Raw genomic sequence first — 13,409 nt, forward strand, 5'->3', positions numbered from 1 at the left:
AAGTAGTACAAAAGTAGTATAATATTCAAATAGATTTAGCAAATATTCTCATTCAAAACAGTATTATTCGGTGCTCTTTATATACTACTAACATCAAATATGCATGCTCATACTGGTGAAAACACAAGTGATACAGGAATAATTACAAATAATAATAGCAATGACTCGTTAACATCACTTCCGACTGGTTCAGCTACAACATCAACAGGTAGTCTTATTGCAGCAACCACATCAACATACTCACTACTGTCAGATGCAAGTGCTACATCACTGCCATTGTCAGAAGACACAGCATCAGATGCATCTCAGTCATCATTGCATTCATCTACACCTTTGTCTGTGTCTTCAGCACGTTTAAACCCCAAGCAAAGACCATATGGATCCAATGTCAGGTTCAACCTGCCGCGTCATGATCCACGAGAGTCATTAGAGCGTCAGATCCAGCTATTGCAATTAACAAATCAAGAGCTTGTTGCTGCCAACGAAGCCTGCACGCAATCCTACGAATCAAAAATCAAAGAACTAAACAACACAATTGTCAACTGCCAAAGTCAAATTACTGTTAGTATTGAAATCCAAGTTTGAAGTATATTCATGCTTTGAAACATATCTGACTTTGGTAAAAGTATCTTATACTTTATTCTATTCAAATTTATATTACACTTGATTTGTTTTAGCTGGGAAACTCTGTTGCACTAGCTAAATCACAGGAAATTGATCATTTATACGATCAACTTCAAAAAGCAATGTCGCCAAAAGCGAATCAAGAAAACACATCTTGGACCGATTCTTCTATCAATGATAGGTAATTACACTATACTATGTATAGTTTATTTTTAAATACATGATATGCTGGATCTGTCCAGTCACAATCACTTTAATGTATTTAGTTGCTATTGATTTAATCACACAGTACAACCATTAGTTTAATCACTAGTAAATTGAATGTTGAGCTTTTGCAAAAGAATGCTCAGCTCAGAGATCAATTGCATGAAGCACAACAAAAGGTCAATCAATTTGAATCTTTTGGGTATCAATCCACCAAAACTACAGTTGGATCTACTACCAATCAAAAAAAGGTATACACAGTGTGACTGAATCCATTCATGGTTTTTATACATTTTTAAATGTCAACACTATATTTAATTTTGTTTAAACTGAAACATGAAGCCCGCATTAGCCACACGCACTGTTTTTCTGGAGAAAAGAACGCAAACAGATCAGCCAACGTATGCAAGTGATCAAGCTATGGCTGATCAGGAAAAAACCATGTGTGAATTATTAGGCGAGCGACAGTGGTTGTTGGTATGGTATAAATTGTTGCTTCGTTCAATGAGTGCAGCAGTTTCAATTTTGTTTGATTCTTGCTATATCTGACGTCATACTTTTGTTGAAATAATCAAATCTCAGAAATCACTTACAATCGCACAAGAAAAAAACAAGACTCTTGACAAAAATCTAAAACAACTCTCTTCAACTACCCAAGAGCTAGAATTAAAATTTAGCACTTTGATGGGTGAGACTGAGGTTGCAATGGCTACAGAACGAATTTCTCGTGATACAATCCAGGAACAAAAAGAAACCATTTCACGCTACTCGGACCAAGTACTTGAGCTTGCTAAACAAGTGGATGCATACCGTGATCAAGTAGATCGGCTTCATGATGAACATCAGCAGTATAAACGTGCTCAGTCGGTGATTCATCATATGAGCCAAGTCCATGTGCATCATCTGAAAGCTAGTCTAAAAGATTTAGACAATAACACGATTTGTGAAGAAAATAACCGTGTAAAACCTTTGGATGGATCTCGGTATGGACAACCCTCTATGGATCCAATAACTACTGTTGAAATTCAGTGGCTCGCTGACCGGAAAAAATACGAAGAAGAGAAAAAAATGCTGCAACATACAATCCAGTCTCTTGAGCGAGAAAATAGTTTAATCCAGCAGAAACTGGCAGAGACTTTGAGTAATACGTACAATGAGACCGAATGGACATTGATGTATGCCAAATTTACAATCCTACAGGATGAATGCAACAAAGCCAATTCTAAAGTAGAATCACAAAACTGCATCATTGAAGCATTGAAAAATCAGCTTGGTGAATTGGTAATTGTATTGTTTTTATATATTTTTGGTGCATTCCAGTTTTTTATAATAATTGGTGCAACTCATTGTCTATATTTTACAGGAGTCTACAAGTGAAACACATCAAAAAGTAGCCAAGACATTCAAGGATCGCATAGCTGTATTCAAAAACAATCTATCAAGTCGAGTATGTATCTTCAAACTGTGGATGCATATTTATTTTGTTCAAATCTCATTTTGACTGGATTTTAGGATAAAAGTCTAAAAGATGCACTATCAAAACTTGCCGAGTACGAAAAACAAATCAGTGATCAAAAGGCCAAAACGAAACAAATTAGGTGCAATCGGTTTGAAACTTATTGGTTAAACTTTTTATTGTATTTGTAATACTAAACATGCTTTTTTTCTATAAACCATTGGTTGAAATCTACACTATTTACTGCATGTGTATCAAATCTATCAACATGTGCTGAAACATCAGTTTATTACAAGTTCATAAAGATGCAATTATCAAGGATTTAAAATTGAAGCTTGATTCCCAATCATCCATACAAGATACAACAAAAGCAATTTCATCAGCAGAACAGACTGTTTTGGACGAAATCAAAGCTTGTCGACAGGAAATTACACGAAAAAGTCTGATTATCCAAAGTTTGAAAATCAGAGTGCAAGCATTAGAAAAGGTTTTTGTTTCTGGAATAAATTGCCAACAACTTAGTTGTCAATGAGTAGATATTTAACATTTTTGATATTATGTTGTTTAGGAACTTGCTAGTTTAAAGGACTCTACTAAAGATCTTGCTGGCTCAAAGTCTTGTGATACACTCAACTCGCAACTTCGAAGTGCTCGTCAACGTGTCAAAGAAAGTGAAGCATATATTGAAAAGTATGGCAATCGTAATCAGCAGCTGATGGAGACTTTGGAGAGACTGGTCACATACATGCATAAACACAAACCATCCGCCACCGTCGATTTATTTAGTGGTAGAGCAGCCACACATTTAAGCAATGTAGAGACATTGAGCGTAGATGGAAATGCAACCATAAATTGTGATCCGGACGAAGTCCTCCGAGCTGCTAGAGAAATTTCAAAAAAGTTTTTTGAAATGGACCTGAGTCAAATGCTGACGAATTCTAGTCCAGAGCTTGAATCAAATAGTTTAACACGACTGCATCAAATGTGAGTGTGTACGCCTTTGATATGCAATCATCTGCTCAGACCTTTACTTACATTTAAACAGCCTTTTGCAATCTGAATTCAAAGAAGATTTATTTTCTTATTTTGCCGACTTGGTGCAGATGTATATTTAAATAGCTTAGTAAAGGAGTAAGACTGCCAAATTTTATATCCAATACATATTGAGGTGTAATTATACTTGTTGATGCTTTTTATACTTTGAGCAAATTTCTACCAGCCATTAAAACGTGGATAATTGGTGTACTAATCAATTTCACAGTCAGTCTTTTTATTGTATTGGTTTTTAACGAGCACCTCTCATACCACCAGCTGGACGTTGAGGGGCATAACTTCCAGAAATAGCACTGTTGGTTCCGCCCATCATGCTACCAGCAGCAATGGATCCGGCAATTGCTTCCGTAGCCTGATAGGTAAATCCTTGGAATTGTTGCTGGACAGCATCTGACAGCTGTGAAGTTTCTGCCAAAGAGTCTGTAGGTGCTTCCGCCGTAAACTCCTCGTCAAAATTGGACGTATCTGTAGCAGATGCCTATACATTATTTAGTGCTCATTAGTACGAAAAACTATAAGAATGCATAGAGAATAGAGTTTGATCTTACAACGTTGGGGCGGAATGGAGGAGCATATTTTCGACCCATGAGTTTACGCCAATCGACTTCAGCAAAAAATGGATGAGATTTAATTTCCTGCGCACCGTTAGCGCCTAATCGCGCTGCACTATCCCGATTTAGAAGTTTTGATAGCAAATTAATCGCATCGGGTGACATATCATCGCCGAATTTGAGTTCATCCTGCAGAATTTTGCGATACATGATGTTGGTATTTTCGTCATAAAAAGGTGGAAGACCTGAAAGCATTTCATAGAGCAGGATGCCGAGGGTCCACCAATCTACCGATTTGGTGTAACCTTGGCCAATAAGGACTTCGGGAGCAAGGTATTCGGGTGTGCCGCAAAAAGTATTGGTTTTGTTGCCTTCCTTCATATTAAGTTTGCAAAGCCCAAAATCACACAGGGAAATATGACCAGAATAATCCAGTAGAATGTTTTCTGGTTTCAAATCACTATCAATTGGGTGAGTATATTTCAAAACAAACTTTAATTAGCAATAGTGCTCAAGTCATGATGACCAGCTATGCCAAACATAACCATTAAACTTTACCGGTAAATAATATTCAAACCATGCAGACACTCGAGTGCACAGAGTAGCTCGGCAGTATAAAACTTTGCGCGATCTTCACTGAATTTTCCCTCTTGCTGCAAATGATGAAACAGCTCACCACCATTCACAAAAGCAAGTACCAGATAGAGTTTTTCGGAACTTTGAAACGAGTACTTGAGTGGAACGATAAAGGGATGTTGGAGTTTGGTCAGGACATTGCGTTCGGCTAGCGTATGAGAGACTTCGTCGCGTTCCACAATATGAGCCTTTTTAATGATCTTCATGGCATAGGTGCGGCCAGTGTCCTTTTTGCGTACCTGCATGACTTTACCAAAACTACCTTTACCAATTACTTTAAGCAATTCAAAATCTTCCACTGCAAGATGCTTGTTTTTCTATACAATACAAAATAAATGTGATATTCGTAAGAGTCGGATTTAAACATGTCTGCTTGAAGCCAAAGTGAATATGCAAGCAATTAAGATGAAAACAGACATCGGTATACATACAGCTACTCGAAAAACAAATTGAACACGAATTTCACCAATAGACTCTGGCTTGTCACTCCCATTCATGGACACAAGTGGAAACCAGTGCTCTTCAAGTTTCTGTGCAGATTTGCAGTCATGTTAGCAGTGTAATAGTTTACAAAAAGGTAAAAGGAGCATTGAACATACCTGATCAACAAACGTTGGTTTGATACGCACTAAGCCAATCATCACTTCAGATCGGTTTGGACCCGGGACGTAGATTGAAATTGTAGCTTCACAAGGTCGGCTGATATCGCTTTATACTCATAATTCAAAAAGTAATAGTTTGTTAGACATCGATAGGTCGAGTTAATGATTAGATTTTAAAAATACATGAGCATTATAGCAGTTTGTATTGGGGTTGATGGGAATATGCATTTAGACTGAAAACTTACAAATTGGCGCGACTTTGCCAGTTGGCCAAGGTAGTGCTTGAATTGCCATCGATAGCCTTGGCAAGAACTTCCATTTTGTCCATTTCAATGATGGCAAATGGCAGCAAGCCATCATCCTTTCCAGTAGATCCACTGAGCTGTACGCTAGACCCATCTGGCATCATTAGTTTGCGAGTCTCGAGAATCTTGATAAGAAGAAGACCTGGTCCAGAAAGAGTTTGCGGAAACTGAGTAGATGCTGCAGAGGTAGATGTTACATTGGACGGTATAGCATTTGATACGGTTGAAGCTGGATTATCCTTGTTTGGCTCACTCGTTGGTGGACCGCCTACTGAAGGAGATCTACCTGACCCAGCAGTTGGTGTTCCGGCTATTTACATGTGATTATTTACAATCCATTTAGATCCATGATATTGAAATTACATCCACGCCATCAAAAAATGTACAAAAGTATAGCAAATTATCGTGCCATATTACACATTTACATATTGTGCTCAGTATTTACTCTCCACTCAGTACTGGGAAGCAACGTTTCAAATCGCGAAAAATACTAACCAAAATAGATAAAATGATGGCATAAGACAGAAAAGTCAATACTTGGGTTGAGAAAGCTAAAAATGGAATTGGTAACATAATGCAAATCAGGGCATGACGAAATGCAGTACCTTACGCTTTGCCACGGATGTAGCAGATGCTGTTGTTGGGTTAGATGCCCCATCTTTGTCATTTTCTATATAGTCGGAGTTAATAAAGTGTCTGTTTTACAACAAATACACGAACTGAAAACACCGAGGCATTGCACATGCAACTTGTCATATCCATTGGGACTTGGCGGGAATAGCAATACCACATTGAGGTTTCTGAATCTCCCAACACTACTATTTGACAAAAACTACATAACCACCACCTACTTTTAAATTTAAACATTGCAGTGAAAAATGTGTTTAAAAAGGGAAAGCTTTTGAAGATGGATTGAGCAGTATATTCTGCGTGGTATACTCGTGACGAAATTAGTCTAATCCAACAGCCTATTGGACCGTAAATGGAACAATGCTGAAACTCGAGATGGTATGAATTGGCGAATATGTGAGCGTATTTCCAATGAGATACAACTACAATATTTTGTACAAAAGCTAGCAATTGCCAGTAATTGAGTCGAGTCGATCCGATATGGCTGTATTGATTTTATGGGTTTCCACTTGCCCAAATTCAAACCTTTTCCACAGCTGCTATTGCGCAAACAAGACCCATTAATGACAGCATCAGCGAGTCAACTGAATCGCATTAACCCGGCATTCATCTATCCAAATTACATCTATGAAATTGCTTTAGCTACAGTGTGTTGGGGAACATTGCATCGGCTGTTGCTCGTATTTGTTTTCAAGGTAGGAGTTCTAGTCTCTCTGTTGCTACACTCAGGAGTGTCATGCTCTTTAATCTATCACTTGTTCGTCTACAAATCATTCGGTTTCTTGAATTCAGTTTGATGGCAATGCCAATGCAAGTCCATTTGAAAACTGGTCGATAGTTGTTGATGTGGTTCTATTGACCAACTAATGAAGCATTGAGCTTTTGGAGTGTTAATGAAACGACCACTCAATGATGGACTGTAGTCATATGTAACCAACACTCGACTAATCAAGTGTTGGTTACACTGACATCAACTTATTTGCTTATATAGCTTGTAAGAGTATGATCAGCAGGGCGGAGATCCTCTTGTTTTCAAAGAGTAATGACTACATATTGTTGTCGGTTAAAGGATTATGTCATGTTACATGCATGATCCGTTTGTATTGATCAGTTCTACTATTATCCAGAAAATCAACAGCTACTGACTACACATTACAATCTAGCCTGCAACTTCCTATCTGTTTCCTGTGAAAAATGAGGATCTTGCGATATACGAAAAAGCGCGTAAAGCTGGCAAAAATCCATCTAGTAAATCCGAGCACGACACTGTCGATACAATGGCTCTCCGTAGAAAGTTTATGTCTGCTGCATGGAAATTTGTTTTTTTTAGTACATCGTTCTGTCTTGGAGCCCATGCTCTTTCTCAAGATACGTGGTGGAGGTCGCCTGAAGACTATTTTCTAGGTTGGCCTAACCATCCAATGAAGTGGGTTGAGCTATTATAGATCTGTATGTTTGACTGACTACATTATAACTGCTAATTGATCTCTATCCTTGGTTTTTGATCCACTTGTTTTTGCAGTGCCGATCTCAAAGTATACTATGTCACGGGAATCGGGTGCTCGCTTTATACCTTTGTGATGCTATTTATCGATCGTATGTCTTTCAAAGATACTATGGTGATGATTTTACATCACTGCGCAACCCTTTTTCTTTTATTGATGAGCTATATATACGGTTGCCATCGTGCTGGAGCTGTTGTGTTGACTCTTCATGATGCGTCTGATCCTATCATGGAACTTGCCAAAATGAGTCTGTATACTGGACGAAAAAAGGTAGGTTCATATTGAGTACTAGTTATTTACGATTTTGTCTATTCTAATACTTTTGTCACTTGTTTAATGCTTGTGTAGTGGGCAGATGTACTCTTTGTTCTTTATGCAACCACGTTTATTAGTACCAGGCTGATCGTGTATCCTTTGTATGTTGCGTCGAGTGTTCGGTAAGCTGATTTACTGCTTTGTCCGATTGTTATTTTTACATGATCATATACTAATTGGTATGTCTTTATGGATGCACTTGATCATTGAAATATTTAGAAAATACGCCTATTGGACGGATGGTAGCGAAGTTCCTACCTATTTCCTGCACTATGCTTTTGAGTACTTGCTGTGGACACTCCAATTTCTTCACATCTATTGGGGATATCTAGTGAGTTTTAATTTTTCTGGTTCATATTCGTGATGCACAATCGATTTAAAGAGGTTTGGTATGCTTACACATTTGACCACGTATTTAGATTTTTAACATGCTGGTACAGGCCATTTTTAACAAAGGTGTGAGTGACGACGTGCGAAATAAAACAGATTGATGTATTCCAACTATGTAAAGTCACCATGACACGATTTTAAAACACATTGCTTTTTTCTTGGCTTTTGGGTTTAAGATATCAATCAATCCAACACATGATTCATTTTCAAATAGATTTTCCACACCAAAAAAGCAAACAACACAATGGAAAATTGTATATTTGAAATCACTAGAGCTTGGCGCGACTGCGGGAAATAGTAGCGGTGATCAGACCAGAAGGATCAGCGACAGGATAATACACTGTCGAGGCACCACCGGTTTGGTTTGTCACACCAAATCGTTTCAAATCATACACAAAAACATGCTTATTTGGTAATTCATAGGTAATATCCTTTACATGAGGACAGGAAGCAAGAACCAACTCACCCATTCTGTACAATGTGTTTTGAACAGAGGGTGAGTTATGGTTGGCAAACAGATCCAAAGTGATTTGTTTGATAGTATGAAATGTTGGAGTAAAAGTAGGTTTGGACGGGTTTTGGGTAAGCGATTCGACGGAATCCGGAAAGGTCCATGTGGCAGTGATGTCGGTAGAGAGTACACGCTCCGACATGGGTGGAAGAGTAGTCAGTTTATCCAAATGATAGTCTTCAAACGAAGAGCCCGAAGACTTTAGAACGTAAAGATCGCTGATGCCAGATGCAATGGAGAACTTGATCATGGCATCAGCACGAGATTGAACCCTTGTAGCAACGACATTGGTTGTGCGCTTTTGCTCACCAGCACGATAAAATGAATGGGGATGAGCAAGTGTTGGCACCTCTCCAGACACCGTGGTAATAAGTGAGCCAGAAGTTTTTTCAGTGACAGGTTCCAGGGTTGATGTTTGAATGCGAGTCCAGTTATGGGCATGAATTCGAACATGCACTTCCTCGACGTGAGCATATTGCTTGATGAAATGTCTGCCTATCACTTTGGCAAAAGATTCAATATCTTCCAGGGTATCCTGAGTAGTTTGTGCAAGGTAATAGATTGTGTTTTTGACAGTGTCGGTGGGAACGACCAAACGATTGTCGGCTTTAGTATAAGAAGTCTCGAATTGAGCACCAGCAAGCAACACTCTGCAAGTTAGTTCCTGAACATGTTGATGTTTGAGATTCGTAGCACCGTGAGCAGTCGAGGCAGGCAGATCAGTAACCTTGACTAAACGGACCTTGTCTTTGCCGTACTGTTGACTGGAGAGAAAGGCACTCATGTTTCAAGTTAGATCAAGTTTGGTCGGTGATAAAAGGGATGAGAATAGAGAAAATAGGAAATTGTCAATCATCATTGCCATATCGTGCATTTAGGGAGGATTTGCATGAAATTGATTCAACCACGCTTTCGTGTTTGATGAATTGGATTCTTGTTTTAAAAATATTGATTATTGATTGGAATGTCAGAATCATTCATTAATTGTGTATGACAATCTGACTTGTTGACACGATCAGTTTGCTGATCATTGCGTTATCATTTGCTAAAACAACAGTCTGCTTGATACCATCAGAATGTCTATTAAACATGTTCAGATTGACTTGAAATATAATCATTTCTGTCTTTTCATCCACATTAACAATGACCGTAATCAGCCATACCTTGCAACATGACCAAATGGTATCTTTATATTGTGCATTTGACACGATTAGCATGTAGTTTTTACAATCTCAATCGATATTTTGTATATTAAAAATTGAATACTAATTCACTGCTCAATAATGTTTTATTTTATAAACACAAAACAGTTTATTTCAGCCATTGAAACAACATACACAATCCAATGCATTCCAGTCAGTGATATATACACATCTCATGCAACTGACAATGCCTGAGGACACTGCTTGATGATATTTTGGAATATTTGCTCGTCGCAATCCAACAAATCAATTTCATGAATAACCAAACTCCAGCACAACATCTTTATGAACAGACTTCACAGTACAAACATTGGCAGTTTACTGCAGAAAAACTAATGGAAAAAAGACTGCAGGTCAACACTGATGGGGTTGCTCGAACTCTAGAAGCATTAAGACTTGAAAACGAGGTAAGCTTTGTCTGATCTAGCCCATCTACCATCGAGATTGCTATTTTAAAAGGCTAATGACCATTCTTGCTTGAATGTTTTTGTATTCTAGTTGAAACAGTCAGAAAGTACCGATTCTTCCGCAAGTCCTGGTTCCGAATGTGTTACATGGAAAGAACAGCTGGACTATTGCAGATTTTACGAAGGCAAGATCATCGATTACTGTAAATTCTTTGGATTTGACAAGACTGTTCAAGCAAGTACCAATGGTTTTGCAATCCAACCATTGCAATCTTTTTCTGACCTAATTAGACAATCGATGCTGGATTTCTAGGCTACAGCGATTGTTTTTTTTAAAAGATTCTATCTCAACAATACCGTCATGGACTATGATCCCAAAATTATCTTGTAAGCAGATACTTTAGGTTTTGGATCTGCACTGTCAACAGCTGCTTACATATATCAACCGTTTAGGATGACATGTCTTTTTTTGAGCACAAAAGTAGAAAACTCGTTGATGCCGCTCGATGAGTTTCTCAGCAAAGTACCCAAGTCGCCAGATGCAAGCGTCATGATTCATTTGGAATTTGTGCTTTCCAAAGGAATTCAATTTGAATACTCTGTGCATCATCCATACTGGCCATTGCATGGATTTTTCCTTGATATCCAGGTATCAGAATTGTAGATTGATGCAATAGATTCATATCCAACTAATCCATCACTCGTTTATAATTTTATAAACACGTTACAACGATTATTCAGACGTTTATACAATCTTCACAACCCCGAGGGAAACATCCAGACTTGATAAAACGACTGTATGCCGTCTATAATCAAGCAACAGATTTGATTACATCGTCCTTGATATCAGATGCTTTGTTCATGTATATGCCTTCACAGATTGCTCTTGCTGCAATCCAGGAGATGGCAAGTCATGTACCTACTATTGCACCCATCATCAGTGCATTTATTACAGATCGATTTCAAAACGAAACACCCGAACGAGTACAAGGATTGATTCAACTTTTACAGGCAATTCGTGTAGATTTGTGCAATGCCAAGGAGCTTACAGTAAACAAGGCTACAGCAGCTGTAGTAGCCAGCAAACTCAGATTGTATTCCAATCCTGAATTTGATCCTACAAGTAAACTATTTGCTTTGCGCAAACAAGAAGAGGAGCAGCAGAATGAAGCCAAGAGATTAAAAAAAGCCGACAAGGCTCGACACAATCGTGACCAGCTTGCAACGATTGTCAACTAGATGTATTAATGAGCCAAATCAACAAAAGCAGTCCGTTTTGGATTTATTCGTAAGATGAAGGCTCGAGTAGCTGTAGCTCTCGAAATTGATCACGAATACCTCGTCATCGCTTAATGTTCTTTTTGGTTCTAAACATTGCGCAAACACGACGATGTCGCTCGACAAACTCTCCTTTGAATGAGTGTGCTGGATCGTCTGTCATGGGAATTTCATGTGTGTAGTTGTATCGAGTATCGTCGCTAATTGATGACAAAATAAAAAGATTAGCTACCAATTGACAGGGATAAAGCATCTAGAATGGTTTACTTACGCTTGCATATACAAGCATCTGGCAGGAACAAAAAGTTTGAAATAGTCTCGATCAGGGTTTTTGACATTCCGAAAAATAATGACAGCAGGCGAGATCAAACACAATCCGCCAATGACATCTCCAGAAGACTCGACAAAATCTACATGTGCGCGAATGCCACTGTTTCCATCCCGCATATCCAACACATGAGGCGGAGTCCATTTAGCCGGTCGGTTTGGTCCAAGCCATTTGGACATGGCAAGTTTAGTTTTATCAAGGATTTCCACGGCCTCCTTTTCACCCGAGGAACTTGCAGTTTCAACAGATGTCCATGCACTAACGATTGCTTCTTTGTATCCTGTAATGACATGATCGGTATGAGCTTCACGGTATCCCTCTCTACCAAAAAGCCGACGCAGTTTCTTTGTAATCTCTCGTTCAAGAATCTCCTCTTCTCTGGGCGTGATGGCATTCGGAATAATGTTGATGGAAATGGGTTTTAAAATCTTGGCTTGTGGACCCATTTCGATAAAATCGTATGTTTTAGGATTAGAATTGTATGTAAAAGACACAGTGGAGAATAGAGTTTGGCTGTTGAATAGAATCGATGGAACAAGCACTGATAATGGTTCAAGCGATGAGGATTGAATGCGAGCTAGTTTTCCAACTGGCCTGAATGCATGTGAGGGTGTAAAACGGACAAAAGGTAAAGAGTCACGACACCAAAGAATACTACAAGAGAACATGCCGTAGTAACAGTTCTGGTTGAGCCAAATCTTGTAATCAAATGTCGAGGAAAACACAATCCATGATTTTGGCGAGTTTTTTGAATCGACATTAACCTGCGCTCTGCCAGGTGAAAAGGCTTGACCACTGCAACAGTTGCTCATTGTCTATACAAGAAACATGCTTTGTCTGCATTCATTCTTGTTTCTGTTTGCTATTCCGTTTCCACAAATATCCACTTTGCTGCTGCTCATGTATTTGCTGATGATGCTAGTGGAACATAAACCCTGTTTATACTGGTAATTTGCTATTGCAACTCTGATATAACAGTATTTATCTGTATCTCACATAATTAAATCTGATCCATATACATGCTCTAGCTCTCTGTTGATCCTTTTGCTTATGACTTCATCTTGTTCCATGTACGGAACTGATGAGATTGGGAGTCGATGCTGGCTTGATTTAGACCCTGACTGGCTGCATACTGCAAGACTATCCAACATGGTCTACAAAGCTTGGACTCCGACATTAAAATGATGCTAGTTTTCAATCCGCATCTGGGCACTGCGTCCGTTTTTAGTGTTCCAATCTGATTATTATCTGGTAGTGTTGGCATCTACTGGGTGTTTATTCCGGATAAGCAAGATACGGTTATCCATCAAGATCCATTTCATATTACAGTCGTATTCACATACATGGAACACTAATAGAGCCAAGATACATGATACACAGTCATGTTTGATGGGTGCCAATCTTACTGGACA

The 13,409-nt window shown here is 38.7% G+C and overlaps 5 protein-coding genes across 5 annotated transcripts; 3 read left to right on the forward strand and 2 right to left on the reverse strand.

Moving 5' to 3' along the window:
• The first annotated feature begins 55 nt into the window (after positions 1-55).
• On the forward strand, positions 56-3,439 carry BATDEDRAFT_35132 (uncharacterized protein). The gene is made up of 10 exons (XM_006679053.1): positions 56-561; positions 678-805; positions 926-1,079; positions 1,171-1,305; positions 1,411-2,109; positions 2,192-2,275; positions 2,341-2,426; positions 2,570-2,771; positions 2,853-3,268; positions 3,330-3,439. The coding sequence occupies exons 1-10, from the start codon at positions 100-102 to the stop codon at positions 3,397-3,399; spliced, it is 2,436 nt and encodes an 811-aa protein (XP_006679116.1). The 5' UTR covers positions 56-99; the 3' UTR covers positions 3,400-3,439.
• A 130-nt stretch (positions 3,440-3,569) lies between these two features.
• BATDEDRAFT_25092 (uncharacterized protein) lies at positions 3,570-6,098 on the reverse strand (the record flags this gene model as incomplete). The annotated part of the gene is made up of 7 exons (XM_006678950.1): positions 3,570-3,815; positions 3,886-4,348; positions 4,447-4,841; positions 4,956-5,054; positions 5,124-5,232; positions 5,372-5,741; positions 5,969-6,098. 7 exons carry the CDS (start codon positions 6,096-6,098, stop codon positions 3,570-3,572), a joined length of 1,812 nt encoding a protein of 603 aa, XP_006679013.1.
• Positions 6,099-7,338: 1,240 nt separating this feature from the next.
• Positions 7,339-8,372, forward strand: BATDEDRAFT_11488 (uncharacterized protein; the record flags this gene model as incomplete). The annotated part of the gene is made up of 5 exons (XM_006678797.1): positions 7,339-7,487; positions 7,584-7,836; positions 7,915-8,003; positions 8,101-8,212; positions 8,301-8,372. The coding sequence occupies 5 exons, from the start codon at positions 7,339-7,341 to the stop codon at positions 8,370-8,372; spliced, it is 675 nt and encodes a 224-aa protein (XP_006678860.1).
• A 168-nt stretch (positions 8,373-8,540) lies between these two features.
• Positions 8,541-9,566, reverse strand: BATDEDRAFT_11731 (uncharacterized protein; the record flags this gene model as incomplete). The annotated part of the gene is made up of 2 exons (XM_006678827.1): positions 8,541-9,131; positions 9,180-9,566. 2 exons carry the CDS (start codon positions 9,564-9,566, stop codon positions 8,541-8,543), a joined length of 978 nt encoding a protein of 325 aa, XP_006678890.1.
• A 598-nt stretch (positions 9,567-10,164) lies between these two features.
• On the forward strand, positions 10,165-11,907 carry BATDEDRAFT_88645 (uncharacterized protein). Its single transcript, XM_006679151.1, has 5 exons — positions 10,165-10,391; positions 10,483-10,626; positions 10,705-10,778; positions 10,845-11,040; positions 11,133-11,907. Exons 1-5 carry the CDS (start codon positions 10,239-10,241, stop codon positions 11,628-11,630), a joined length of 1,065 nt encoding a protein of 354 aa, XP_006679214.1. The 5' UTR covers positions 10,165-10,238; the 3' UTR covers positions 11,631-11,907.
• Positions 11,908-13,409: the final 1,502 nt, after the last annotated feature.

Source organism: Batrachochytrium dendrobatidis (genome assembly GCF_000203795.2).
Source record: "Batrachochytrium dendrobatidis JAM81 unplaced genomic scaffold BATDEscaffold_6, whole genome shotgun sequence".
NCBI lineage: Eukaryota > Fungi > Chytridiomycota > Chytridiomycetes > Rhizophydiales > Batrachochytrium > Batrachochytrium dendrobatidis.